The following is a 13,810-nucleotide window of genomic DNA, read 5'->3' as shown; positions in this document are numbered from 1 at the left end:
AAGCAGGGCGGCCTCTGAAGAAAATAAATACTGGGGAGTGTCATCCTCCTGTTCTTTTAATTTCACCATCGTGATTTTAGTGAGCATTGTTAACATTATATACATCGTATCTGTTGTTTGCCAGTTGATTTATTATTTATGGTGTCACTGCTCAGGAGACAGACAGCTGCCCCGCCCCGCAATGTCGTATTAAGAAATGATTTGTGAATTAAATGACTCGACAAAAGCCAAGAAAAAGGAATGGAGCAAATGAAGCGAATTTTATGGTGTTGTGTAGTAATCAGTGTGGACGAAATAGGGTGAAGAGTGTTATTGAAGATGCATTTCCGTTTCAACTGCAGCTGTTCGTGGTGGTATGCGCTGCTGCCGCCTGGAGAACCTGCTTGCCCTTTCTAGACAATCAAAGAAAACGAAACACCCGATACCCTCCCATTGGAAACCCCGCCGAATCCTCGGAAGACAGAAGAGGGGTGTGGTAATAAGGAGGGCTTTCACTGGCCGTTCAATTGAAGGGTGTTGTTGTTTGGTTCCTCAACGCGATATACATTGAAACACAAGCGACGGATTTCTACGAATACAATATTAATTGTGAGTAATCTTCCGTCTCACTGCGCGATGCGTACGTGCAGTTGAAACAACAGGGGCAATGCATCATCAGCCAACCAATTCGAACAAACAAGAAAGAAGACCAACAGCAACAGGCCGTCGTCGTGACAGGCATGATGTGATGGCGCCTGCCTGCTGAGCTGAGCTAAGTACGAGAGTATAATAAATACATCGTATACAACTTGCCCAACTGAAGGCAAGCATTCACTAATACGTTCAGCTGCTGACGCCGCCTCCGTCACGACTCCAACGAATCGGATATCTTTGACCTGTTCCGCCTGCGTTTGCAGTCTTCTTTCTTGCTGTAAAATATTGCAGTATTGTTCGTTTCTTCTCGTTTGAAGAAAACAGTAAATCCCTTAAATGATTTACTGAACGTCGCCGCTGTCGGCCCAGTAGTCGTCCTCGTCAGTGATGTCGATAACTGTATCGGCTTCAGGTGTCTCGGCAGCTCCTGCTCCAGTGTCTTCTCCTTCGAACTCAACTTGTTCTGCCTCCTGTGCGCCGGCACCGCCGCCGCCGCCTGTGAAGGCAGCAACACCACCGCCTACAGCGGCCAGCAGCAACACACCACCCACACCACCGGCAACTGCAGCAGTTGGGAAGCCACCGCCTTCCTCCTTCTCCTCCTTCTCCTCCTCTTCGCCCTCGGGGCGCTTGTTGGGAGGACGCTCTTCAGTAGGTTCTTCAGGGGTGGTTTCGGGAGCAGTTGGCGGCTGAACGGCCTCCTCCTCGCTGCCTTCGGGTTTCTCCTGACCCTCTCCTTCCTCTGGAGTCTCCGGAGTCACACCTCCCTCAGGCTGCTGCTCCTCTGTAGGCGACACAGTGCTGGTGCTTGTTTCTTCTCCTCCTGTCACTCCGCCCTCTTCTCCTCCTTCTACACCGGTCTCTCCTCCTTCTACACCGGTCTCTCCTCCTTCTACACCGGTCTCTCCTCCTTCTACACCGGTCTCTCCTCCTTCTACACCAGTCTCTCCTCCTTCTACACCGGTCTCGCCTCCTTCTACGCCGGTCTCGCCTCCTTCTACACCGGTCTCGCCTCCTTCTACACCGGTCTCACCACCTTCTACACCGGTCTCGCCTCCTTCTACACCGGTTTCACCACCTTCTACACCGGTCTCACCACCTTCTACACCGGTTTCGCCTCCTTCCTCTCCTGCGCCTGGTGCGGTTGGGGGGGTCAATTCAATGCTGTCGCAACGCTCAACCTCCGAGCACTGGCACGCGTCAGTTTCCGTGCAGTTTGAGCGCTGGCGAGATCGCACGCCTGCCTCTGGGCTACCGCATTCGCTCCACTCGCCGAAGGGTGGGCAATTCTGACCTGAACAAAGCCACCGAAAAGCAACACAACAAACGAATGCATTTACAACAACGCTCTCTCTTATCAGCTTCAACTCCATATATCCTTATAATGGCATTAAACATCACCAACAAACCAGAATTTACTTCAACTCTGTCTGACAATAAATGGTATCAAAGACACTGCCTATACCGATCCAACTATCTCTCGCCAAACTATGAACAACAGCAAAAAGTTTATTAAAAGAAGATCCAACGTACTGCCGCAAGTTGTAACCTCCACAACATCAGGGCAGCCGCCCAGGCTCCTCTGCTGCAGACCGTCGGCATTGCACTCGCTCCACTCGCTCCAGTCGCCGCCTGCAGGGAGGAAAATAAAAGCAAATATAATGCGCCGCATAAACTCTACTCCTCATGAGGAGCCCTGTATGCTGTATGCGGATGCGAAGCAGTACCGCTATTTTTAGTTTGCTTACATGTCGAGACGTCATCGTCACAAGGGCGGACTTCGTGGGTTTGTTTCACGATGCCGTCGGAGCGGATGCTGCAGGTTCTCTTCATTTGCTTCTCCGAGCATTCGCTCCAAGCTTCACAGGTTACGGTGTCGCTGACGTCGGCTGTGGAGCACTCTTCGTACTCCGTCACACCGCACGCCGTATCCTCGCGGCTTCGCAGCGTCTTACTGCCAGAGCGGATTGTGCATTTGGTCCAGTCGCTCCACTGGCCGCATCCCGCCTGGCCTGAAGGACGAAAGGCAATAAGCAACGTAGCAACAAATAATCATCAGTGGTTCATATGCAGCAGTAGGTGGTGGCATGTACATACGTGTATATATATACACGTACACACGTAGTCTATTGGTGACACATGTTTATACTCACCGCTGACGTTGCAGAGTTGAGTTTCTTTCTGTTCAACTCCGTCGCACACTCGGGTCCTGGTGACCAGTTCGCCTGCACTGCAGTTCTGGGGTTCGAAGGGGCCGAATTCTCCTGTGGCGAAACACCGCAAGAAGAAACCAAAGCAACAAGCAATATGCACTTGAAGGGAAACGCAAGCAAAGCTAGCAGCCACAATAACTAGCTCCCATATATATATATATACATATATATATTATGTATCATAGAATAGAATACTTATACTGGTGATTCATATGTTAATAGTAATAATCAGACGCCCTTGACACACCGCAAGAAGGAGGAGCTTCTCCGCACGTTCGGGTCTCCTCTGCATCCATGCTGGAGCATTTTCGCGTTTGCATTCCGTCCTTGCATTCAGTCCATGCGGTCCATGCCGAGCAGACGCCTTCGCCTGCGACACTGCTGGAACTGCAGACCTGCGATTCGCTGATGTTGCAGTCCATGGAGGAACGCGTCCGCATTGTGGTGCCATCTACCATCAAGTTGCAAGACGACCAGCTGCTCCAAGTGCACTCGTCCGCAAACGGCATGTCAACTGCAAGAAAAAACAAAGCAACAACGCCTCTGCAGCCTTTCAGGCACGAGGTCACACCCCACCCCTCAACGCAACGAAAACAAGAACAGATCCTCGGAACATTGCAAGCAAATCATCATGCCGTGGACGACAGAGCGACAGTGCAGTGCAGCGCAGTAAGCAGGCACACCCATGCAGGCACGCGGTGTATTCGTGTACCACATGCAAGGATACATCATCGCCAAGAGAAAGCGCGCCTAGCGGATGCATCAAAATATGCTACTGACCTCCGCAGAGCCGGACTTCTCTGACATCCGAGCATTTCGTCTTCTTTCTGGACTGCGTGCCTCCAATGCAACTCGACCAGCTCGTCCATTCGCCGCAGTCTTGTGAGCTGCTACTGCAGACTCTTGTTTCACTGATGTCTTCTCTGTCGACGCATGTGCGCTGCTGCGTTCCCAATCCGTGTTCTCCCACCGTGCAGGCAGTCCACGGGCCGAACTCTGTGCATTTTCCAAGGACGGGTGCTTCTTCCTGTCCTCCTTCTTCGCCTCCCGTAATCTCTCCTTCTTCAGGCTCAGTAGTAGGTGCCATTGTGCAATGTTCAAACTCTGCCTCCTCAGGGCAATTCTCCCGTGTGCGCGTGCGCAAGCCAACCGAAGGATCGCCGCAGGTAGTCCACTCTCCCCAAGCGCCGCACTTCTCCTCAGTTGCTGCAGCAAAGCGAGCAAAAATAAATTCACGTTACAAAGCAGGTGGAGACGGAAGCACACGCGGAGGGGAAGGCACATGAAGACTATCAGGAGTGGCGACTGTCTTTCAGCACAACAAGACAAACTAAAAGCGAGGACGCACATGTAGACACACGAGAACAGAGGAGACAACGAGAGGGAGGAAGACAATGAAGGAGAATACAGGTAATGAACCGAGAGAGGAAAATACTGACGCACTGTCGTCAGGACATTCTCGGACTTCCTCTGCGTTTTCGCATCCGGGTTCTCCGAATTTCGTCCAGCGTCGGTGAGACATGTTGTTGTCAGTGCCGGGGCATGCGGTCCACTCTGTCACCTCTCCGCACTGAGGGAATTCAGCTCCAGCGCAAAGCCTCGTCTCCTTCTTGATAGGCAGTTGAATGCAGCTGCGCGTGCTGTGGGTCATTCCTTCCGTGCACTCCGTCCAAGCAGTCCAGGCCTCGCAGTGGACCTGTCCGGGGAGCAGCACTTTCTCTGTGCACTGCATGCCGTCACCTTCGAATCCTGTCCTGCATTCGCACTTGAAGGAGCCGGGAGTGTTGGTGCAGACAGCATGAATGTCGCATCCTGCTGCGTTGCCTGCGCACTCGTCGATGTCCTCACAGGTGGTGCCCAGGCCCGTGTACCCGCTGCCGCAGGCGCAGGTGAAGGACCCGTCAGTGTTGGTGCACGTTGCATGCGGATCGCAGTTGTGGCTGCCTGCTGAGCACTCGTCAATGTCTGCGCAAGCCCCTTCCTTCAGCTCATAACCGGAATGGCATAAGCATGTGTAGCTGTCGCCTGCAGGCTCGCAGGTGGCGTGGGGTCCGCAAGGAGCGGAATCGCACACGCCCACTGTCTTCTCGCAGGTCCTGCCGTCGCCCTGATAGCCCTCTATGCACTCGCAGGTGTAGCTGCCATCGGTGTTTGTGCACACTGCGTTCTCGCTGCAGGTATCCACTTCTGCCTCGCACTCGTCAACGTCCACACAGTCGTCTCCAGACTTCTGGTGTCCGTTCTTGCACTCGCAGGTGTACGAACCCTCTGTATCCACGCAGAAGCTACGCTCACTGCAAACCGCAGTTCCAGCCGCGCACTCGTCGACGTCTGCAAACAAAACGAAATCCAAACAAAATCAGCAAATCGGCACTTGGCAGTCAATGTATGTATGCATGCATACATTCCATTCCAATATAATTGATTCCTTCACAACGCATTGCACTTCGTATTGCTATTTTGTTCTCTCACTTTCGCATGTGCTGCCGTCCGCTGCGAGGCTGAATCCTGGTTTGCAGCCGCAGGTGAAGGACCCTGTGGTGTTTTGGCAAACTCCCTTGTGAGTGTCGCAAGTGTGTTTTGTGGGGTCTGCGCATTCGTCGATGTCAGTGCAGGTGTGTCCGTCTCCCTCGAATCCGGCGTTGCAGTGGCACTCGAAGCTTCCTTCGGTGTTGACGCAGGTGGCGTTGGGGTCGCAAGTGTGTTGTGCTGTTGCGCATTCATCGACATCCGTGCAAGTGTGGCCGTCGCCCTCGAATCCGCTGGCGCACGAGCAGGAGAAGGATCCGACGGTGTTCGAGCAGATGCCTCCTGTTGCAGCGCAGGTGTTCATCTTTCCGTCTAAGCATTCATCAACATCCTGGCATGTGAAGCGGCGCAGCAAGAATCCTGCAGAGCACTCGCATGTGTACGATCCGTCTGTATCGACGCACACACCGCCCTCGCCGAAGTCCTTGCAAGGATTGCCCGTCTCGCACTCGTTGATGTTTTGGCAGCCCTCTTCGCCTTCTCCGTTCCCTTCGTAGCCTTCCTTGCATGTGCAGATTGCCTCTGTGCCTGCATCGTTCTCGCGGCAAGTTGCGTTGGCGTTGCATCCCTTCTCTTTGCAGAAGTCGATCTTCTCGCAACCCCCGTCCACACGGCGGTATCCGGCGTCGCATTGGAAGTCATAACTGCCGTCGGTGTTGACGCAGCTGGCGTGAGGAGGCACAACGGCGGCGCCTGTCTCGCACTCGTCAACATCTCTGCAGGAGAGGTCGTCAGCATGCTGGTAGCCATCAACGCACTCGCATAGGAAAGAGCCCGGGGTGTTCTTGCAAACTGTATGTTCACCGCAGGCACCCTCGGTGGCGCACTCGTTGACGTCTGCACAGCTGTGGCCGTCGCCTTGGTAACCAGGCTTGCAGGAGCATGTGTAGCTACCTTCGGTGTTCTCGCAGATGCCTCCGTCTGCTGCAGCAGCGCAGGTGTTCTTCGACGCGTCGCTGCACTCGTCGATGTCCACACACTGCAGAGCGGAAGAGCCCGTCTGGGGCTCTCCTGCTGCAACGAATCCTGGCTTGCATGAGCATTCGAAGCTGCCTGCGGTGTTTGTGCAGACGGCGTTGGTACCGCAGATGCCGGCCTCTGCGCATTCGTCGATGTCCTGGCAGCCCGCCTCGCCGTGTCCGTCCCCAGCATATCCTGCAGTGCATGTGCACTTGAATGTGGTGTTGTCACCGCTCTCTGAACACTCTGCATGCTTGTTGCAGTCGTGCTGTCCGCTGCCGCAGAAGTCGATGTCCTCGCACTTGTGGCCGTCTCCTTCAAAGCCCGGGTTGCACTGGCAGGTGAACGATCCCTCAGTGTTGGTGCAGGTGGCGTGTGCCGAGCACGTGTGAGCTCCGGTTGTGCATTCGTCGATGTCCGCGCAGTTCTTAGAGTCGACGCGTTCGAATCCCGCCACGCAGACGCATTCGAAGCTGCCGATGGTGTTATTGCAGAGCGTGTTCGAGCCACAGTCGTCGGCTTCAGTCGAGCATTCGTCAATGTCGGTACACTCTACGCCGTTGCCGCTGAACCCAGTGTTGCATTCGCAAGTGAAGCTTCCGGCTGTGTTCGTGCAAACGGCAGAGGCGTGGCAGTTGTGTGTTCCTTCGGCGCATTCGTCGATCTCAACGCATGCGTTTCCATCCTGTCTGTATCCGTCGGCGCACTTGCAGAGGTACGAGCCCACAGTGTTCTCGCAAATGCCTCCATCCTCAGGAGCCGCGCAATCGTTCTGCCCAGCGCACTCGTCAATGTCGTCGCAGTGCCCAGCGGCAGTGCCGTCTCCGCTGTAGCCCGCAATGCAGGTGCAAATTGCTGCTGTGCCCTCAGCGTTCTCCGTGCAGGACGCAAGAGCATTGCATGCGCCGCGGGCGCAGAAGTCTATCTTCACGCACTTCCCATCGACCAACTCATAGCCTGGCCTGGCTTCGAGAGAGTAGCTGCCCTCTGAGTTGACACAGAGGCAGTTTTCAGGGATATTTGTGCTCGCTTCTGCGCACTCATCGATATCATAGCACACGTTGCCATCCATGTGTCCGTAGCCAGACTTGCACTCGCATTCGAAGCTGCCGATGGTGTTCTGGCAGTGAGTGTTCGCGCCGCAGGGTCATAGCCTGCCTGGGCTTCGAGGGAGTAGCTGCCCTCTGTGTTGACACAGCGGCAGTTTGCAGGGATATTTGTGCTCGCTTCTGAGCACTCATCGATATCATAGCACACGTTGCCGTCCATGTGTCCGTAGCCAGGCTTGCACTCGCATTCGAAGCTGCCGATGGTGTTCTGGCAGTGAGTGTTCGCGCCGCAGGGGGAGGTCTCAGCCGCGCACTCGTCGATGTCGCTGCAAACCTTTCCGTCCCCGATAAACCCTTCACGGCATCTGCACTCGTAGCCTCCGTCGGTGTTCACGCAATCTGCTGACACGTGGCAACCGGCTGCACCAGTCGCGCACTCGTCGATGTCCTTGCATGCGTGCCCGTCGGTTGAAGCTGGCTCGTAGCCGGAGTTGCATGTGCAGACGTACGAACCCTCCGTGTTGCTGCAGGAGGCGTGCGGATCGCAGGGCGACTCTGCGCATTCGTCAATGTCTGTACACCCGGAGGGGCCCATGCCGTCGCCCGTGAAGCCGGGCTTGCACTGGCAAGTGTAAGAGCCATCCGTGTTGGAGCAGATGGCATTTCTGTTGCAGCTGTTCGTGGGTTTCTCCACTGAGCACTCATCGACATCTACGCAGGGGCTCTCGCGCGTGCCGTCACCTTCATAGCCCAATTCGCAGATGCACTTGAAGCTTGTAAGTGTGTTGACACAAGTGGAGTGGGCTCCGCAGGTGTTGAGGGAAGGATCTGCGCAGAAGTCGATCTTCGAGCAAGGGGAGTCGTGAGAGCCCTCGCCGCTGTATCCCTCGGGGCAGCTGCAGCTGTACGAGCCGTCGGTGTCAGTGCAGATGGCGTTCGCTGAGCAGGCGTCAGGGTTTGCGCATTCGTCGATGTTCACACAGGGGCTGTCTGTCGTTGCGTTTCCTCTATACCCGGCATCGCAGCGGCACTCGAAGCCACCTTGTGTATTGCTACATGTAGAGTGCGCTGGGCAGTTGTGCTCTCCGGTTTTGCATTCGTCGATGTCGTGGCACTCTCCGTCTTCACCCTTCTGGTATCCACTCAAGCACTGGCAATCATAAGAGCCCTGTGTGTTGGAGCAGGTGGAGTGAGCGGGGCACTGGTGGGTGTTAGCTGCGCACTCATCGACTTCAACGCACGGCTGGCTGCTGCTGCCAGCTGCAGCATCGGCGTCCCAGCCCGTCTTGCACTGGCACTTCGCATCGTTGCCGTCTGGTGTGCAGATGGCGTTGGAGTCGCAAGGTGAAGGGGTCTCCTCGCAAGGGTTGAACGGCTCGCAGCTAACGCCGTCTCCCCGGAAGCCAGGCTTGCACTGACATGTACCGACCAGAGGGTCGCAAGTCGCATTTGGTGAGCAGGTGTTGCAGTCAAACGAGCCGCAAACCCGCACCTCCTTCCTGTCTGGACAGTTCTGGCGGTGTCGCGAGTGGGATGAGCCGCGAACACACTCTCCTGCCAGAGGAGGATCCCATGCTGTCCAATCGCCGCCTGCAACCATCACCATTCACAAGTCAAGGGCCTGCAGAAGCATTATCATGCTTGCAATGGTGATGCACAACACGACAGCATGGGCACTGAGGCTCCCACCACACACCCAAAATTCAACCAGCTGGCCGAGTACAGGAGGTATTAATGTAGCTCCATATTCGAAATATCCTATATATTTTAGTATAAATCTCACGAGCGTATATGACATGTACTGTATGGAATACTCTACGTTCCTCTTTACGCGTATACATGCACACATGTATGTGCAAGGGGAGTCGTGTTGCTATTTACTAGTTGTTATTTGTCTACCGTTTGTTGTTTAGTAAACTGGCGTTGGCTGACTGTCATTGATTAGTTGATAAATGAAGTGTGTTTGATTTGCACGTCGGCGTACATTTTTGGATATCCTCTTGCGTCATGTTGCATTCCCGAACTTCGACGGGTCCGCATCTGGCGTTGTGTCTTTCTTGCGAGTGATTGTCGTCGCATTCTGTCCACGGCGTCCATGTCTTGCTGCATTCTCTCTCCGGTTTACAGGCCCTCACCTCCTGCACCTCGGGGCAACCTTCGCGGGAGCGAGTTTGAAACTGTCCTGCGACGCAAGCAACGTCGCTCGGGCTCCACTGCGAGAATTCACCGCCTGAACCCAGCAGAAAACGCAATAACAATTCACACAAACAATTCAAAAACACTAATCAACTGGAGACAATCATGCACATCTTCTCCATCGTTAAAACGCATCGGGAGAAAGAATCCCGCAGATTGCCGCTATTCAATTGCGCAGGTTAAATACGAATAAAGAGCACGATAGAACACACGACGACTTACATCCTGTAAGCTTCTGGCACTCCTGAACCTCCACCCATGTCTCGCACATGGAGTTGTGCCTCTCCTTCAATCCCGTTACGGGATCGCAGCTTGTCCAGGGCGTCCATGCTGATTCGCATTCACTTATGTGAGCCTTACTGAGCTCGACGCCTGCACCAAGATATCAGAACAGAACAGAGCAGACACTAGGTGGAGCAGAAACAGGCTCGTACCCACATCCCATCGTCTTTATTCAAACTTAATTCACTACCAAACAAACAATTAAATGCCTCTATTGAGGCCGCTGATGCAACACGCAGTCGTCCATCCGGTGCTCGCCACGACCGTCGATCGCTAGAAACCTGGATACAACTGCACGGACGCAGCTGCTGCTGCGACCATGCATCTGAAGACGAGAAATGAGTAAATCTACATGAAAAGCAGTTCTGTAGCTAGTGCTGTGTTGATGCAACCGAATAACGTGCGCGCACTGGGGAACGTTCACCAGGGCGAACCCTGGGTAGATCGACCAGCCAGCCACGACGGGGTTCAGGCCAGCTTTGGGGGGCAAAAGCCTGCTTGAAAGCGTTAAAACGGACTAAATACAAACTTTTTGCATGCTGTGAACTTACCGGCGACTCCATTTCCGCCGTAAAGTGCAGCCAGGGCTGCACAAAGCGCCCACCGCGGGTTGCGATGCAGCATATTGTCGCCGCTGCAACGGCTCCGTTTAAAGTTGAGTTCGAGCTACGCTGTAGCAGCTCTTCTCATGAACAAATTGAAGAAAAATGACCATGTGGCTCATGAGCCAGACTGGGGAACAACGCTGTGAAGGGCAGTGGTGAGCTGGCTGCGCCCGGCACCAGCTGAAAGCTTTAGGGACCAAAGAAACGAGCCAAAGAAGCTCGAAGAAGAAAAAGGAAGAACAAATGTTGAGATAACTCAAAAGGAGGAAAGTCCCACTTTAGGGATGCAGAAGTTGTGAAGAAGTCCACGGATCCAAATCAATAACGCTCAAGCTAGCTGCGCCGTGCCTCGTGTGTGCGGCCAGCTGTGCGGCGAGCACCGTCCGCCTCCGAGCTCACCTAGCCTCCCTAATTCCCTTGTTTTCGTGCATTTATTTTCCTTATAATACAATCCTCTGCGACTGTTTCTTATAAATTCCATAAAAACACTATTTCTGCCGGCTCTGCTGGCTCAGCCATTGACGAGGTGGTCCATCGACGGTCGCTGGCGCACTCTGTAGCTCGGAGTTTTGACCGGCTGCGCCGCCCTTTTCGTTGTTTTCTCATTAAAATATGAAATTCTTCTGCAAGTACGCATTTTCAGTAATACCTTCAAATGTTTTCCTTCTGCGCCGCATGATTTCAGCGCACACGCCCTGTGAGCAGTCTCTAGGGGTGGCGGTTCCAGATCAATAGAACAGGCCATTGTCTGGTGTTAAGATCGGATAAATAGATACATATAGGGATTACGATCAAATTTTATCAAATTAGATTAACCATACGTGCTATACATGAATATTTGAGCGTCTTCTAGTCTGTTTTTCTTCCCCCCTCTTGCACCTTGGCGTCTCCAGGGGCTGTTCCCTACGGGGTATTGGGGCTGCTCCCACCTTAAAATCAACAGAAAAATTGCTTCTCTAGATTGAAGTTCAGTTAGGCTAAAGGCGTACAATATGTTTCAGTGAAGTGGGCATGAAGTGACTGCTCTGCTGATTATAGCATGTGCGGATGTGTAGCTCGTATGGTACGATCCGTCTCAAGTTGGTGCGTATTTCTGACTGCATGCAAGTAAGATACCCCGGATCAAATAACTGTTAATCAATTACCTATAGTGTTGGTGCATGCATTAAGGCGCAGGAAGAGTTTCACATGAGTGGGTTGCAACACAGCCGTAAGGCTGTATGCCGCTGTACCGAGGAAGCCTGGAGAGTGGAAGGAGGTAATTAGCTGCATCTTCGAAAACCTCTCTTGATTTGTTTGGCTCTACTGCAACTTATGACCTTCCCGTGTTACAATCGAAGGTAGCACCTGACGGTTCAGAGGGGCAAACGCAAGGCCCAAGCCAACTCCCAAAAAGAAGCGATTGGTTCGCACTGATGTGTCATGAAGGTGCTTTGCTGGGGGAAAAGGAGGAGGAATTCCAGATATTCTCCGCAAACTACCTAGAGAATTAAGCCTTTTCTCCTCGAGTAATAAAGGACACGCCCAGCGGTTGCTTTGAACCCAGACGACGGCGTCTTTGCGGATTCACAAGCTTTCCAAAATGCATTGGCTTCCGCGCGTCGTTACGCATGCATCCAGGACCTGTCTCCTCCAGCTGACTCTCTGTTCGCTTTTTGAAAAGCTTTCCATGTGTTGGGTAGGGCGCTTCGCCGTTAGTATCAACCTGTTGGCTTGCAGTGCCGATTTACATGCAACGTGGTGATGCCATCATACCGTTAGTACGTGCTTCCTGGATTCAGCGAAACTTTTTCCAAAACGCCGCACAAAAAGGCATCAGTGCTGTTGCTAGAAGGGTCAGCTGGAGGAGACAGATCCCGGATACATGCGTAACGACGTGCCAAGCGCGGAGGCCAATGCAAACCAAAGTATTACCTTCGATGGCCAGGATGCCGAAATCGCAAGTGGTTTTCTGATGATCACCTGTGCGGAGAAATTCCTATGGCGCATTGAAGCTGCATTAGGAGCAGGAGGAGCAGAAAGTGCAGGCGGATCAACAGGAATTCCAACACCACGACATGCGCCACTACGAGACGCAGTTCAACCAGGAGGAACCGATGAGGCAGAAGAAACAACACAGGTTACAGCAGCATCAAGTACTGCAGACTCCTTCCCCTCGGAGCGCGTATTCCTTGTAGAGGTCGAGGCACACGCAGGTGTGTTTTGCTTGGCGAGAGGGGGCGCAGATGTAGCATGGTCTGTCTGAAAATAGTACGTAGATTGCTGCATGCATGCATGCCGAATGCCCAGGTCCTAGTAAGCATGTAGCACTTGCCTATAGTGCTAGCGCATACGCTAATAGCGGTTTGTGTCCTCTTTTTTGTGGGTCTGCCTTGCAGCGGGAGTTGCAGCAAGGTGCGTTGCAGCTCATGAGAGGCTGGAAAGGCTGGCGCCTTTCGGCGCCAGCCTCACGCCCAGGACAGGACGTTATTAACTGCTTGTAGGAGCACTTATAAAAGGTTGTTTGCCTCTCCCACAGCTTGCGTCGGTCTTCTGCTATGGTCAACGACTCGCGTTAGGTCACCACACTCATAGTTGTCATATTGAGAAGAATAAGAAGAAATGCACTCATAGATACCAAAAAATGCATTCCATACTCATCTACCATCGCTATCACAAACGTCACTTATGCCTGGACATACTGTCAGGAAGCAAGTGCTTCGGGTCTCTGCAGCAACAACAACAGTCCTGGTTGGTTGGCGGCTCCTAATTAAGGGAGATTGCTGCTGACGCCGCCACAAAACTGGCAAAATGTGAACAGGAGTGCTCAACTTCCTGCTTCGCGCCTGCGGCCGCGAAGGAGACAACTTATTTCTCGGCTTATTCTCTGCGTGAGATATGATGGAATTGCTGCGGCCGGAGTCTCTTTCCTTAGCAGCTTCACAGGCGCATGCAAAGACTCACCACATCACGTACTTCTGATTTGGGGGTTAATTTAGATGCACCTATTTAGTTAATGCATGCAGATATGTACCGAGAGCACTCCACTATTGTTTTGGTTCGGAAGGTTTATTCGCACATAACTCCGCTCTATCCAAAAAGGGTACTTCTGTTACGAGAATCCTCGGCCCTAGGGCAAGACTGTGGTAAGCTGCAGTACTCCAAAACGGTTTGGCAAAATAGCAGCAATGTGAATTCTTCATACGAAACTTTGCAAAAGGAATTGACATTCCTTCCCGTCATCAACGCATGCATAGCTATTTTGACCTAATTCTTACGCAGCCTACAATCGCTGAAGTGAATATTTTGAGCGCTTGCACCGAAGTGTACATACACCTGGGGAGTAGAATGTCGAGGGAAATGT

General features: G+C 53.1%; 2 protein-coding genes across 2 annotated transcripts; one reads left to right on the top strand and one right to left on the bottom strand.

The window, feature by feature from the left end:
* Positions 1-974: 974 nt before the first annotated feature.
* EAH_00041150 (microneme protein, putative) lies at positions 975-10,486 on the bottom strand (the record flags this gene model as incomplete). Its single annotated transcript, XM_013391825.1, has 12 exons — positions 975-1,927; positions 2,167-2,265; positions 2,382-2,645; positions 2,787-2,897; positions 3,094-3,360; positions 3,627-4,052; positions 4,290-5,177; positions 5,319-7,322; positions 7,376-8,974; positions 9,369-9,614; positions 9,803-9,952; positions 10,414-10,486. The coding sequence occupies 12 exons, from the start codon at positions 10,484-10,486 to the stop codon at positions 975-977; spliced, it is 7,080 nt and encodes a 2,359-aa protein (XP_013247279.1).
* A 1,935-nt stretch (positions 10,487-12,421) lies between these two features.
* EAH_00041140 (hypothetical protein) lies at positions 12,422-12,940 on the top strand (the record flags this gene model as incomplete). The annotated part of the gene is made up of 2 exons (XM_013391824.1): positions 12,422-12,662; positions 12,846-12,940. The coding sequence occupies 2 exons, from the start codon at positions 12,422-12,424 to the stop codon at positions 12,938-12,940; spliced, it is 336 nt and encodes a 111-aa protein (XP_013247278.1).
* Positions 12,941-13,810: the final 870 nt, after the last annotated feature.

The sequence above is a fragment of the Eimeria acervulina genome, genomic scaffold, assembly GCF_000499425.1.
Source record: "Eimeria acervulina Houghton genomic scaffold, Eah_scaff514, whole genome shotgun sequence".
Taxonomy (NCBI): domain Eukaryota; phylum Apicomplexa; class Conoidasida; order Eucoccidiorida; family Eimeriidae; genus Eimeria; species Eimeria acervulina.
This window is presented reverse-complemented; position numbering and strand designations above follow the sequence as displayed.